The sequence below is a fragment of the Larus michahellis genome, chromosome 13 (genome assembly GCF_964199755.1).
Source record: "Larus michahellis chromosome 13, bLarMic1.1, whole genome shotgun sequence".
NCBI classification, from domain to species: domain Eukaryota; kingdom Metazoa; phylum Chordata; class Aves; order Charadriiformes; family Laridae; genus Larus; species Larus michahellis.
Genome location: NC_133908.1, coordinates 4,532,264 through 4,545,974, shown reverse-complemented (window position 1 = coordinate 4,545,974; position 13,711 = coordinate 4,532,264). Strand labels below are relative to the sequence as shown.

The 13,711-nt window shown below is 43.3% G+C and overlaps 1 protein-coding gene across 1 annotated transcript in view; it reads right to left on the bottom strand.

The window, feature by feature from the left end:
- Window positions 1-9,329, bottom strand: part of CCDC60 (coiled-coil domain containing 60) — a 57,664-nt gene extending 48,335 nt beyond the window's left edge. The window contains exon 1 of the mRNA XM_074606169.1: window positions 8,428-9,329. Within this exon, the coding sequence (XP_074462270.1) occupies window positions 8,428-8,877 (450 nt within the window). The 5' untranslated portion in view covers window positions 8,878-9,329. The remainder of the gene's footprint in view (window positions 1-8,427) is intronic.
- Between the last annotated feature and the right edge of the window lie 4,382 nt (window positions 9,330-13,711).

Here is a 13,711-nt window from a genome sequence, read left to right as displayed (position 1 = left end):
ATTATACTACAAGGAATGCAGTGACATTCCATTACGTCCTTCTCTCCCTGCTTACAGTCCTCCCCCCCATTGCTGTTGTGCATTCAACACTTTTTCTATAGGCATTTCATGAATAATGAGAAGGTACTCTAGACATGGAAAATGCTGCCTTCCACTGCTTGCAATTTAAGAGACATCATTGTATAGTCTCAAGGAAAGCAAAATACCACCAATCTGATTTTACACAAATGGTTTTTCCTCTGCAAGCCAAACAAGCTTTAATTACTATGCTTTTCCCCCTCACTGCTGAATGCCTTCCTTCACTTTCCCTGCACAGGGAAATACTCCAATTTAAGAACAGTTTTCAAAATTCTTGCATTCAGATCAACTTACCCTGAAACTGTTATTTTTCTACATGAGAAGGATGATGCATGCCATGCAATGATTCGGGGGAATTAGCAAGGTGTCATGGCTAAACTTCCGCTTCCTTAAACTGCTGTCTGCTCACTTAAGTTCACCTCTCCTTTTTCAATTGGATATATTATTCTTCATCATTTTCTATGCTGAGTTCTCTGGTAGTATTGCTCTGCTCTGCTGACCACAGTTAATCAGGGATGGCTGATAGGACCTCTACATTCAGTCTGCAAAGTGCTTTTGGCATCATTTGGGGTGAAACTGATCTATAAATATATTATCCTTCCTAGAAACACAACCCAACCTATCTACAAATCTAGTCCTGCATTTCTACATCAGTTCTGATTAATTTTTTCCTCTCTTGAATATAAAAATCTCCACATTGTTCATGTTCACCAGCCCCTGACTACATACCTACCACTTCCTACTAGTGATCACATTCAAGGAGAGGTTCCTAAGTTCCACATACACAAAAGAACACAGCTTTCCCATCTGAAATATGTTCTTACATTTCTGGTACACATACATTCATTCCTGACATAACCCTACTGAACACGACAGTAGAAAAATCCATGAGTGTCTGGTAAGATCAGCATTAACGTTCCTTTGTGCTACCAGAGTGACACAAAGGAATAGGAACCAGAAACTCATCCACGAATTATGAAGTGTTAACTTTACTGTCCAGTGCAAGTTCTAAACTGACTGTACCCATAAACAGTAACAACCATTTATTAACTAGCAATTCTAGTCAAATATCAAAATGCTTTTTCCCATTCTCTCCCAAAAATAGCCATTTGACAAAATGTTTTCATTTATTGAAGCAATTTTTAACTGCCACACTGCAGCCAGGGGAGCACCAGGTTCTTCAAATACAAGGAATAGTCCATCTCTTTCATTACGTAGCCTACACAGTATTGGTATGCACTATTTAAGAGAAGCAGACATTAAACCTGTTAAAAATCTAATGTTTTGAATATTCACTGTAAAGTGTAACCTTTGTAATGCACTTCTCTGCTGCCCCAGGCATGATATTGCAGATCAATTCCCAAACCTAGGTGAGCAATGCAATTCGCTAAAACGACAACTGGAGCCGTAATCACAGAAGTGTAATGCACCATGACTGTACCAGCAGCCTGACATTTGGCAAGTTTACGAAAACCTTAATAACAATGCATTATTACATTTGATATGCTTCCCTTAATTCATTATGGAAGCAGCCTTTAGGAACAGAAACTGAACTTTTGAAATTGATTAGACTGTTTTGAACTTAATAGCATGGAGATTGTGTGGACCATACCGGTTAGCTGCTGTTCCATAGATATGTCAAACTAATTTAGTGATCATAAAGCCTTTATTTTTTATAGAACATAACATTTCCACGTAGTTAGGCTCAGGTCAGGAGTACCACCTAACATTTAATATTCATGTTAGAAAGTAAAACTACCACTCAACCAAGTAAGAAAAGTCCAGTCTTAGTTCCGTAAGCACAGGCCCTATCTCTAGTCTCATCTATATCACCATTTTTATTTCATACTCTAAAAGACAAAGCAAGAACCCTTGCAGGAAAAACCAAGAGCTCAGGATCAGAAACTTCTTCACTATAATACCAGGTTTACACTTTCCATATGCAATTAGCTAAGATAATTAACTTTTCTATGTCTCTTTCTCCAAAGGTACAACAAGATTGCCAGTCTCACAAGGCCAAGAAGAAAAACATTTCAACAAAATTCTCAGTACATGAGTAATTAAGTGTTATGGTTAACAGTAATAAAACCACTTCAGCTCTGAAGGACTGTTTCTCTTCTAAAATAGCCAAGAATTTCTAACAGACATGCAACTACAGTGGCAGAAAAAAAAACCACAGACAACAAGAAAAACAAATGAAATTCAGAAATTCTGCCTCAACAACAGTTTCACTATGTCTACTAAATCTCAAATACTTGCTTGGCAGTGTTGCTAGACTCTTGTTAGCATTATTGCAATATGATGTAATATTTACCTATTTTGTCCACGGACATGAACAAATAAGAATTTCAGTTCCTCAAAAATGGTGTGACTGACATTTTTCAACTCTTTAGTATGGGTTCTTAAAAATTAAACCCAAGTTAAAAGAAACATATTTATGGCTCAGGCTAACTGAGGAGAATGAAATTAATTAATAAAACCAACAGTAGCCAGTGTACAGTCTAACAGCTTAATCTGATATAACATTTGTTGAAGGAGGCAGAAAACTATCTGCTATTGCAATTTAGGCATATATCCAAAGTTGATAAAATATGTCTAAAATTGAACTTTCCTTCTTATATCATTTGCTCTGTTCCGGTTCCATCTATGACAACACCATTGTCTATCACCTCACGGCTTCTGCTTATCTTTCATTCCGCTCCTTTTAGTACCACTCCCACATGACCAAACTGCTTCAGACCACTAGGTTCAGTTACCTAAAGCTATACCCTTTCTGTTATTCCATAGACAAACTATCCACAGTCTGCTTATTCACCACTTTCTAATACTCCCCAAAACCTTATGCATTCAGGCTTACTAACATTTAATAACATGTACATAAAAGCCGCAATATAACGGTACATTATCATTACATTGCAAGTGTCTGGTGGGTCAATGCCTCCTCAGATAGGTGAGAAGTCACATAAGAGACAGAGAGATGCCATTAGGCCGTTCATTTCCAAACATTCTCCGAGTTTGTTGCAACAAGAAATGCATCTGTTACCATTTTTAAAAAGGAAGAGTAGTGTTATGCTTGCTAATATAGTTAAAGGTTATAGAAGGAAAGACAGTTAAAATACTTGAGCAACTCATTCTATTTACTGAAAATCAACATTATGCATAAGATGTGTACAACCAGAGTATCACCTGCTCATTGCTAGCAGCGACCATGGTGAAAGCTGGAAACATACATCAGCTTTCATCATGATAAGTGTAGCAAAGATGTCACCTCAGATGGGTAATGGGCATGAATTCTGTCCTGCCTAATGATTACCACACTGAGAGCTTGCACATATAAGTTCCCCCCTCTACACACAGGCAGAACAGCTACTTCCCTGTATATTCACTCCAGAAAGAAGGGGGGGGGTGGAACCCAACCAAAACCATGTCACAAATTGTATCTGGTTAACATCAAAGAAGAAAAAAAAAAAAAGCTCACGCCCTTTTACCTATTAAAAACAAGGAATAGAAACTAGAGAAGGTTAGCCAAGGAAAAACTATCTGCAAAATTGACCTATGTTAATTACATACAAGAAGTCTCCATGGAAACCTAAGTCAGGCATACCTGTATACCCATTGTATGGTAGGCTTTCAAATGGAAGCATCACACAGTGATGACAGAGTCTTTCAGACATTCCTTAATGCACATGCAGCCAGGTCTCTCAGAGGCTAAAACAACGTACCCTTTCATTTCCATAACAAGCAGTAGAATCTTTCTTACAATGTGACACTATGAACTTTGAAATTGTAATTACAGTGTCACTGTGCTCACACCTGCTTTCTGTGCTTTCCACTATCTGTACTTAATATCTTAATAATACATAATACTTAATAAATGTTTTGTCAATAGTGAGGTGATAAACCATAGTAAACTGATAAAGGGCAGGTTTCCAACTACTGACTTTTCTTGCACAACCTATTTCTTTCTCTTCTGTCCCTTCTATCCTGCTCTTCTAGAGCATTTCTAGCATGTAGGCTTATGGACAGCTGCAAACTGTTGTGACTTTAGAAAGCAAGAAAGGGCAAAAAAGCAATAAAAAAAAAAGGAAGGAAGGAATTTCTTGAAAATTAGAAGTTTCCCATATTAAATGAAATTTATTTTGTTCATGATCTGCAACAGATAACCAAGATTATTCAAGCCATGACACAATCTATATAGCTATTGCAGTGGTAGGATAAAGACAAACCTGTTTTTGTAGATGCTTTTAGTTTTTGCACCAATTTTCATAACAGCCATGCACTGCTGTTATAGCTTCAAAAAAAGAAAGAAGAACGTAGGCATAATTTTGTAGTTCTTCATTCCCAATTTTTCATCATAAATGCACAAGGACAAACAGGATAAATTTGGATCACCGAAGAAGCTTAAAGCATGTCTCTCACTGCTATGATCTCTTCTGTACCCTTCCTGTTTCTTGCTTGTTCCCTTCTGTCCAAAACATCAGCCCATATAAACATTGTAATTCCTAAACTCACAGTCTTTGTGACATGATGAGTGACAAAATAATGCAAGCAGAAAAAAAAAACCCCAAACCTTAAATCAAATAGAAATTAACCCTTGCAAACAAAGGACATATCAAAATTCTCACTTTTGTGCTGCCAATATGCATTTTTTAATTGTTAAACAGATACTCAAACGTTTACCAACAAAGACTTTGAGACCACCTCGCACAAGCAGTGGAAAGGTGTGGAAGGGTCCAATTTTATCAACCAACAATCTACCAAAATACCCCAAGAGATACTTGAATCTGAGCATCTCTATCAATGCTTTGGCACTTCTGAATAACAGCCATTGCAGTGATAACTCACCCTTATATTCTACCTCATATAGCTAATATGGAAAAAAAATATGCCTAGAAAGTATTAGTATTTTGTAGCTTTTCACCTCCAAAGCCAGTTGAGTAGCTAACAGAAAGAAATATTGTGCTATCCTCTTTCTTACTAGCATTTTGTTGAAGTTTAACATTCTTTAAATAGAAAGTTCCAAGGTATTTCTGAAGCTTATTCTAAATCTATAATAAAGTTTTGGTGTTTTTTTTTTTTTTTAAATTACTCAGGTACAGTACTTAGATGCAGCTATAAGACTGGGGTTGATCAATATTGTTTACTCATTTCAGAAAGCATTAGGAATGACACCACACCCAAATAGTCCAGCTTGACCAGTTTCTCCATTCTGGAGATTCTAGAAAGACAACCCACCACTAACATTTTCCTGCTCTTCCCAGAGCAATAAGGAATTATGGCTGACCTTCTCATCAGACAGTTGGCAGGAAAATGGTTCTTTGCATTCTAAGTTATGCCCTGAAATACATGTTTTTAGCCTTCTGGAAAACAAGATTTTAAATTGGAAACCCTGACAGATCTTTAACTGCAGCAATAACAAGTAACATCAGCGTAATTTCTCTTGAAAGAAATTGCTCTGTATTCTTATCCAGTTTCCAGCTTAAAACCTTTCATTGCTGATACTGTTGTCAATCTTATCTAGTGACCTATTTACCTAAAGCACAGAATTACACATCAGAATTTGATGAGTACAGAGCAGGCTTTGACACTAATAATACTCAAGATTTTATGGACCTGGATTCTTTTTGGGGCTTGGTCAGAAAGGCCACCTTTCTTTCATGTAAAAAGTCAACAAGCCACCTCCAAGGTTTTGCAAATGAATTTGTCATAGCAATTAAGGGAAAGAAGCTATATAAACATGATAAAAGGTGACTAACATCAGCATGCACCGTTACATTAAGAAATAAGAGAGAGACCTTTAACACACTGCTCTGAACACTTAGGAAATCAAAAATACTGTCTGGATAGCTACAGTCTTTGACTTTCAATGAATCAGTGCTGTCTGCAATGTGCACCTGACCTGTGAGAGAGGGGAAAAAAACTTCAAACCAAATGAAGTAACTTCCAATTATTTGTAATGGAAGCTCAAAGGGCTCTAACTCGCAGTATGGGTATGGACCAATATTAACACAACACAGAATCAGGCAGCACCAAAGGGAGACTCCTCCCCATCATGTTTTGAAAAGGCATGAATCTGAAATCCATTGGGAAGATGCTAGGTGTAGCTGCCCTGGTTAAAATACATGGCCCATTCAACTCACCAGGATTCTTTTGATCTTCTGATGGGGCTTTGCGCAACCTGGTCTAGTGGAAGATGACCCTGCCCAGGCTAAGGGGTTGCAACTATCTGATCTTTACGGTCCCTTACAACTTTACTACCAGGAATATTATGATCTCATGGCATCTATAATTAGACATACACAGTATCTACCGTCTTCTCAGTTATTCAAAATATGGGGACTACTAGGTGTGGGTGGGAATGAAGGTAAATAACTCACATAAAGCAAAAATACAGGTAATACAAGGTATTTTTAAAATTAGGTAATAGGAATACATTTCTTTTCTGTTATCTCTGGAAAAAAACAACAAACAAATAGATTTTTGCAGAGCACGCTGGCAGGTTAAATAGTGAGAGTTTGCGCATGAGCAGCATGAAATTCCTGGGCCTTCCCCAGTTTGTGGGGATGGAGGGAAGCAGAGGCTCAGGTTCACTGCCAGGAATTTTTATTTTAGTTTTTCAACTTAGTAACCATTACCTTTTTGGAAAAGGAAAAAGAAAAGAAAAAAGGCTAGTCCGAGATTTTCAAGACTATCTAGTGCTTTTAGCCATGCTCTCCACAAAAAGGAACAATAGGTGTGACTACATCCCCTCTGATAGCTTCATGAATCTAAAGCATAAGCCACAAGCACACATTTAGTGACCTACATATAGTTTATTTGCTGTACAAACGGTATAGTTTTAACGTGCTAATTTGGTTAAGTAGCTGAGTTCCAACTGGGTTTCAGAGCACCCTTAAGGATCAAATTCCAACATCAATTTTCAATACCAAGCCAATGACAAGCCACCATAAATTAACTAACATTTTCAGGATTATCAGAATTTTAAAGAGTATATCTGCAGTTGAAAAATCTTTAAAGCAACTTCTAATACTCAGAAGGAAAGATGCTTTAAACATTAAGGGTTCAAACAAGAACACTGTCAACACTTGCTGGACCTTCACTAATTTATAGAAACAAGCCTCTGGATGAAGACAGCCAGCAATATGCTGCTTTAGGTAGTATGTAAAAATAAAGTGAATGCCACCCATTGTCCATTTAAAGCCTAGTACACTTGATCTAAAACTTTAAGCCCTGAATGCAACACACACAATCAGAGTAGAAAATTAAGTAGTGGGTGGACAGAATCTTTCCTGCCTACCCTGAATAATAACTACACTGCTTCTGCTGCAGCTGTCAGAGACTATTCCTTGGGCACTCCATTAGAAAGCACATAGCTAAGTGTAGGCTCAAAGTCACAGAGACTGATGTTACAGATAGTAGGCTGGAGAGACTTCACTCTGTTTCCACAAAGACAATTGCTCTCTGCACAAAACAGCACAGAAAACTGAGAGCTTCAGATCTCCTTGTGTGAGCCAACAGCACTGAGAAAAAGAAAACAAATGGCAAAACACTGCAAGCTCATCTCAAGCATCAGTGACTGAGTTCTTGTCCCTGTGGTTTAACAATTCAAGCTTGACTTAAAAGCGACTTGAGACAGTACAAGGCCCACAATGTTGGTGGATATGCAACACAGAGGAGACCAGGAGATAACACCCAGACAAGCAATCAAAATATCACAGACACAGCTGGCTAATCCCCTTACACCTTCCTGAAACCCAAATACAGATGCAGAGTAAAATATAAAATAATTAATTCACTACCTCCGAAGCTATCTCTACCTATGTAAGTTGTATTACAAACACTTTTATGCTATTCTTATTCCCGACTTTTGAGCTTTTTACCCACCTCTCAACTGCCACCATTTTTTGTTCACGCTTTTTAAGCCATCCTTTGCCCTCGTGCCCTAACTATGGTTCCTCTCTTTCCATTTCCAAGGCTTGTTATTTTTCCATCAGTATTTTCCCTTAAGTACATTCTCATTATCTCATGTTTTCATTTATTAGCCTGCTATTGCCTCTGCTCCATTTTAATCGCTCTCATTAAGAACTTTAAAGAGCAGTTCAAAAGCGAGTTCCCAAATCACAATATATACATCAAAGCAGTCCCGCTTTATTTACAAATGCTCTATATCATCATCAAATATTGTATTAGACTGTGATTATTCACAGGAAGGCACAGAATATCATTTCAAACATTTACTTAAAACAAAAATAACAATTCCTTTCCCTGGAAACAGGGGCTTGTAATTTACTTAGAAGAAAAGCCTCCCTGCTTCTCTATTTAAAGCAGAACCAGGAAAGTCAGGCCTACCTGTGCCAGCCGTCCCAAAGCATAGAGGTTGAGTTTCTTCAGGTCCATGTAGAGAACATCTCTAAGCTCCTGATAAGGCTCCCAAGTGGGGCTGAAGTGTCCCTGAGTGATTTGCTTTTGCCTCCTATGGTAGTTTTCCCAGAACATTTGTTCTCTTGGAGGTTCACTGCTTCTGTAAATTGTTCTGCTTCTGGCCAAGACCTTTCCTTCCTTCTGAGCAAAGCCAGGCAAAGCCTGAACACCCACAAAATCCAGAGCATCCAATGCTTCAGTAGCTGCCAGCACCTTGGTTCTGCTGTTCTTAGATGGATCTGATACCACAGGTGCCTTGAGTCTGCTGCTTTTATGTGGTTGTGGTACCACAGGTGCCTTGAGTCTGCTCTTTCTACTTGCATCTGCTACCACAGGTGCCTCAACTCCACAGTTTTTAGATGCACCTGGTACTGGCATTGTTCCAGAATGGTGTTTTTACTCCCCAAGTTATTAAAACCTCTAGTTTCCCAGTCATGAAAATACACACCTGCTGCCCAAACTCTGAAGCAAGTCTTTTTAATTTTCTAAAGGGCAGCCCAGCAGAATAACCTGCTGCTAACTAACAACACTACACTCTCACTCCCCTCAGCAGCCCCTCAAACAACAGAAATAAACCCTGAGCAGCTAAAACCTAACCAGTCTCCAGGGGAACACCCAGAGCACCTCCTTCAGAAGGGTTTTATTATAAATAAAGCTGGCTTTACACAGATTATCAGCACCACCACAACCTCCTCTGCCCACAGTCCTCACGCCACGGGCTTCCCGCCTCCCAAACTCTGGGGAACAGCCAAAACTCCCTCCAACCTTTCCCCGGGCGCCGCGCGGGGGGCGAGGGCCGACCCCTCTCCTCAGCCGCCTCAGAGGGCGGCGCGCGGCGCCGCGCGGCCGTTAACGGCCAACGGTTGCCCGGGAAACACACACACACACACACACACACACACACACACCCCCGCGCGGCGCCGCGCACGTGCACTGCCCGCCGCGCGCCTGCGCGGGGGGCGGGGGTGGTGCGGAGGTGCACGAGGAGGGGCACGAGGTGGGGCCTTGCACGAGGCGGTGCACAAGGGCCCGAGCACCGGGCGTTGTATTGGGCTGAGCGCTAGGGCTGAACGCTGGGCTGTGTGCGGGGCGCTGAGCACCAGGCCTGGCACGGGGCCGTGTGCAATGGCCTGAGCACTGGGCCTTGCACGGGCGCGCGCAGAGTGGCCTGAGCGCCAGGCCTTTCACGGGGCTGTGCACAAGGACCTGAGCACCAAGCCTTTCACGGGGCTGTGCACAAGGACCTGAGCACCAAGCCTTTCACGGGGCTGTGCACAAGGACCTGAGCACCAAGCCTTTCACGGGGCTGTGCACAAGGACCTGAGCACCAAGCCTTTCACGGGGCTGTGCACAAGGACCTGAGCACCAGGCCTTTCACGGCGCTGTGCACAAGGACCTGAGCGCCAGGCCTTTCACGGGGCTGTGCACAGGGACCTGAGCACGAAGCCTTTCACGGCGCTGTGCACAAGGACCTGAGCACCAGGCCTTGCACGGGGCTGTGTTCAAGGTGCTGAGCGCTAGGCCTTGCACAGGGCTGTATGTAAGGGCCGAGTACTGGGCATTGCACGGGGCCAAGCAGCAGGGCTGAACCACCGGGCCTTGCACAGGTCTGTGTTCAGGGTGCCGAGCACCGGGCCTTGCAGGCGGCTCTACGTAAAGGTGCTGAGCACCAGGCTTTGCACAGGGCTGTGCATGAGGGACTCTGTACCGGGCCTTGCACGGGGCTGTGCGCAAGAGCTGAGCATCAGGCCTTGCATGGTGCCACGCAAAGGGCTGAGCACCAGGCCCTTTGGGTGACCGAGGGGGGAGCCTTGCACCTGAGGCCATGTGTTAGGTGCCCCATGCCCCCATGGCACCTTGCTCAGCCTTGGGGACACAGCTGGGCTGTGTGGCTGTGCCCCACGAGCATTCCTCCAGCCCCGAGGGGCCATACGGGGAGAGTTGCAAAGGGATTCCTCTGGGAACACCCCCCCGGGGGTCACCAGCAGGCAGCAGCCAGGTTAAGGTTTCTCCAAGCATGAGGTTACCAATGGAGCTGACTTTTTTCACCTTTCTTTCAAATGAAGGACAAGCTAAGGTGTCCCTCCCAAGGTTAGGGACACCAGAGCTTGTGGCCAAGGGCGGACAGGGCTGTAAGTAACAAGTCTCGCTTTTAGTAAAACAAAACTATCGCTTCCCAAAATTGTTAGAAGGCTCGGTGGTTAAAGCACTGGGAAGTAGGAGACAATGTAATTGTAACAGTAAAGGTAATATTTACCAGTATTTCAATTAATTACATGTAATCCTTAGCTTCTGTCCTGGGTGGCAGCTTGGGACGCATGGCAGAGCACCCCCAGCCCCCCCTGTGCCCGGTCCCGGTGCCCCAGGCAGATGTTGTTCAGCTCTTGAGAAAACCCATCAAATCTCACTCCTCCTACGACCGTTTTCAGTAAAAGCCTTTCAAACTTCACTCAAACCTTGTCAAACAAGCAGTAACTGGTGGCAAATGAGAACTTGAGATGAATTTAATACTGTATCTATTCAGCCCTAAAATACAGGGACGATCAGCAGCAATAGCACATTATCTGAGATATATGATTTCCAGCAGATTGGGTTTTTAGCCTGTCAAGATCACTCTGACTATTTGAATCCTGTGAGGTGTCTGAAGGGATGGGATATCTGGAAACACCTCCTCCTTCCTGTCTTCCCCCTCAACCCTGAAAAAACCCACCCTTGCTATTATTTCCTTGCATTTTAATGTGTCCAGCACTACTTTGCTGTTACAACTTTTGGTTTAGAGTGATGTGACCAGACATGAGAGGGCAGAAGTGGTGAGCCGTGGCCCGAGGAGCAGAGCTGTGGGGCTCCGCAGCCCCAAGGCTGCAGGAGGACTCGGGGGATGTTTGCAATTGGGAAGGTTCCCCCCACCTCATTTCCCTCCCCGGCTTTATATTTTCTGCAGGATGAATTGTTCCCCAAAACCTGGTGTCTCGCGCTGCTTTGGTTTTCAGGAGAAATTTCCCACCCATGTGCTGATCCGGATCAGAGGTACTCACGCATGGATCTGCTGAATTGTGGAGCTGGAAATGCAATTTCTGCTACTTTTCTCATTGGCTGCAACTTAATCATAGATGTTTCCAGCTGAAAAGAAATATTCCCACACCCGGTGTTTGAGACAGCCACGAGAAACACCACAATTTGGTAATGATGACCCTCTGAGCACCTGCTTTTGTTGTACCTGGCTGTATGAGCGTGTTTTCAACTAAAACATTTGAGAAAGAACTAGTTTCAATGACTTCCCTAATACAAATGGTGACATCTCATCTAGCACCGGGATTTCAGCTCCAGGGACTTGAGGGAAATATCTGCTAGATGATCACCACGTGGAAAATATAAAAGCGGCATTTTGAAGCAGCCTAAAATGTGCTTCTACAGCCGTAGAGTGATGCCTTTGCATCAGAAAAAGGTACTTGATTGGTTTTGCTGATTGGTTTGCAACGGAAGAAGCCTCAGCTCAACCTTCGGCTGCTGCAGGTTGTGTCCTGCCAGGGGATTTGGGTCCTGGGGCAGGAGGACCATGGCTGAGCCACGTCACCCCCAGCACCCTCTGCTTATTTACCTTGGGGGAATCCAGATGCCGCAAGTGCTGCTGAGGACCGGGGTGGGCGTGTGAGAGCCGTCCTGCACCCACACCCCGCAGGCTTTAATGCTGTAACGCTTTGGAGTTGTGCCCAAAGCACACTCTGCTTCCCCGGTGGATCCATTTTTTAATGGCCTTGAAATAACCGAAGCGCAGTTTGGCTTCATCAGGATGCTCAGGGTCCAGCGGGGCCAGGAAGGGACCGGAGGGGACATGCACAGGGCGACGTCCTGCTGCTGCTGGAGACACCCCATCTCTCCTGGTCTCCACACCCTGCAGTTCGTGCCCAGGTCCCGCGTCCTACTGTCACAGGCACCCACACCCCACGGGCAGCGTGCGAGCATCAGCCTTGGGTCAAGGCTCTTGCAGAGATCATCACGCCTTTCTCCAGGCTGTTTGCAATTTGTTTCCCCAAAAGTTTGTCACTGGGAGCCCACCCTGCAAACTCCTCCTTGGCAAGAATTTCCCTCCGGAGCCATGGTGAATAACAAGCCAGCAGCTCGGACACGTGCAAGCTGCCTGTGCCTGGCTCCTTACTGCCATTTCCATATAAATAGGCTCCCCCCAAGACAGGGGAGGGTGTATTATTCTGAAACAAACAAAGATGGATCTATGGGTTTGTGTTTTTGGAGACACACGAAACCATTTTCCTCCTACAGCCCACAGAGTCTCCCCAGTAAAACTTTTGTGGTGACCAGCTCCTGTCACCCAGCCCAGCCGGGTGGGTTCTCACAGCTCTTCCCATCCTCAGCTCCATTTCTTCTCCACCCTGTTCATCGCCTAGTCCCATTTTCAAGAAATATTCCAGGAACAAGTATGCATTTGTCTCTTTTTTCCTTCTGTGTCATTTCTCCATCCAGCTTACAATTTTTGGTGGCAATTTAACAGCTTTTACAAATTACATTTCTATCTTTTCCTCAGTTATTGTTACAGAGGAGAAAGTCACATTTTTCACTGCGATCCTTCAAGTTTCTGCTGTCACTGTATTTAAGACTTTTTTTTTTTTTTTTTTTTGTCCTTAGCTTTTCTTTTCTTATCCCTCAAGGGCAGCCTTGGAAATTCAAAGCTGTTCCCTGACTATCAGCGGATCTGATATTCTCTCTTGGCAGTTCTGCAGCAACTGTCTCTCTTCCTTCCATCCTTCCACCTAAATGACACCCTTTTCTCAATAAATTACCCTTTGTCTTTCAAAGCGACGTTTCCATTTGTGACAGTTCGGATGTATAATAGTTGCATCCCAGCGGATACCTTCAGGAGCGTCAACTAACAGGCCAATACAGACTCAGTGATGCAGAAAATAAAGAAATTTACGTATTTTGGGGCATTCTTTCCTCCCCAGTAATTGGGCTGTGCTCTGAATTTTCAACATTTGAGTTTAAAGGTATGGTTTCTTGTTACCAAAAAACCCTCTCCTGGACCAGAGGGATGGCTGAAGCAATGGCAGGATTCCCTTTTTTCAACATAACATCCCTTGGGGTCCCTGGAAAATGTTCCGGGACAGCCAAGCCAACCCAGCTGTGCCCCCTGGCATAGGGTTTCATAGGCTTGGTGTGCTGACCGCAATGCATAAAGCACCAAAACCTGCTGAAAGCA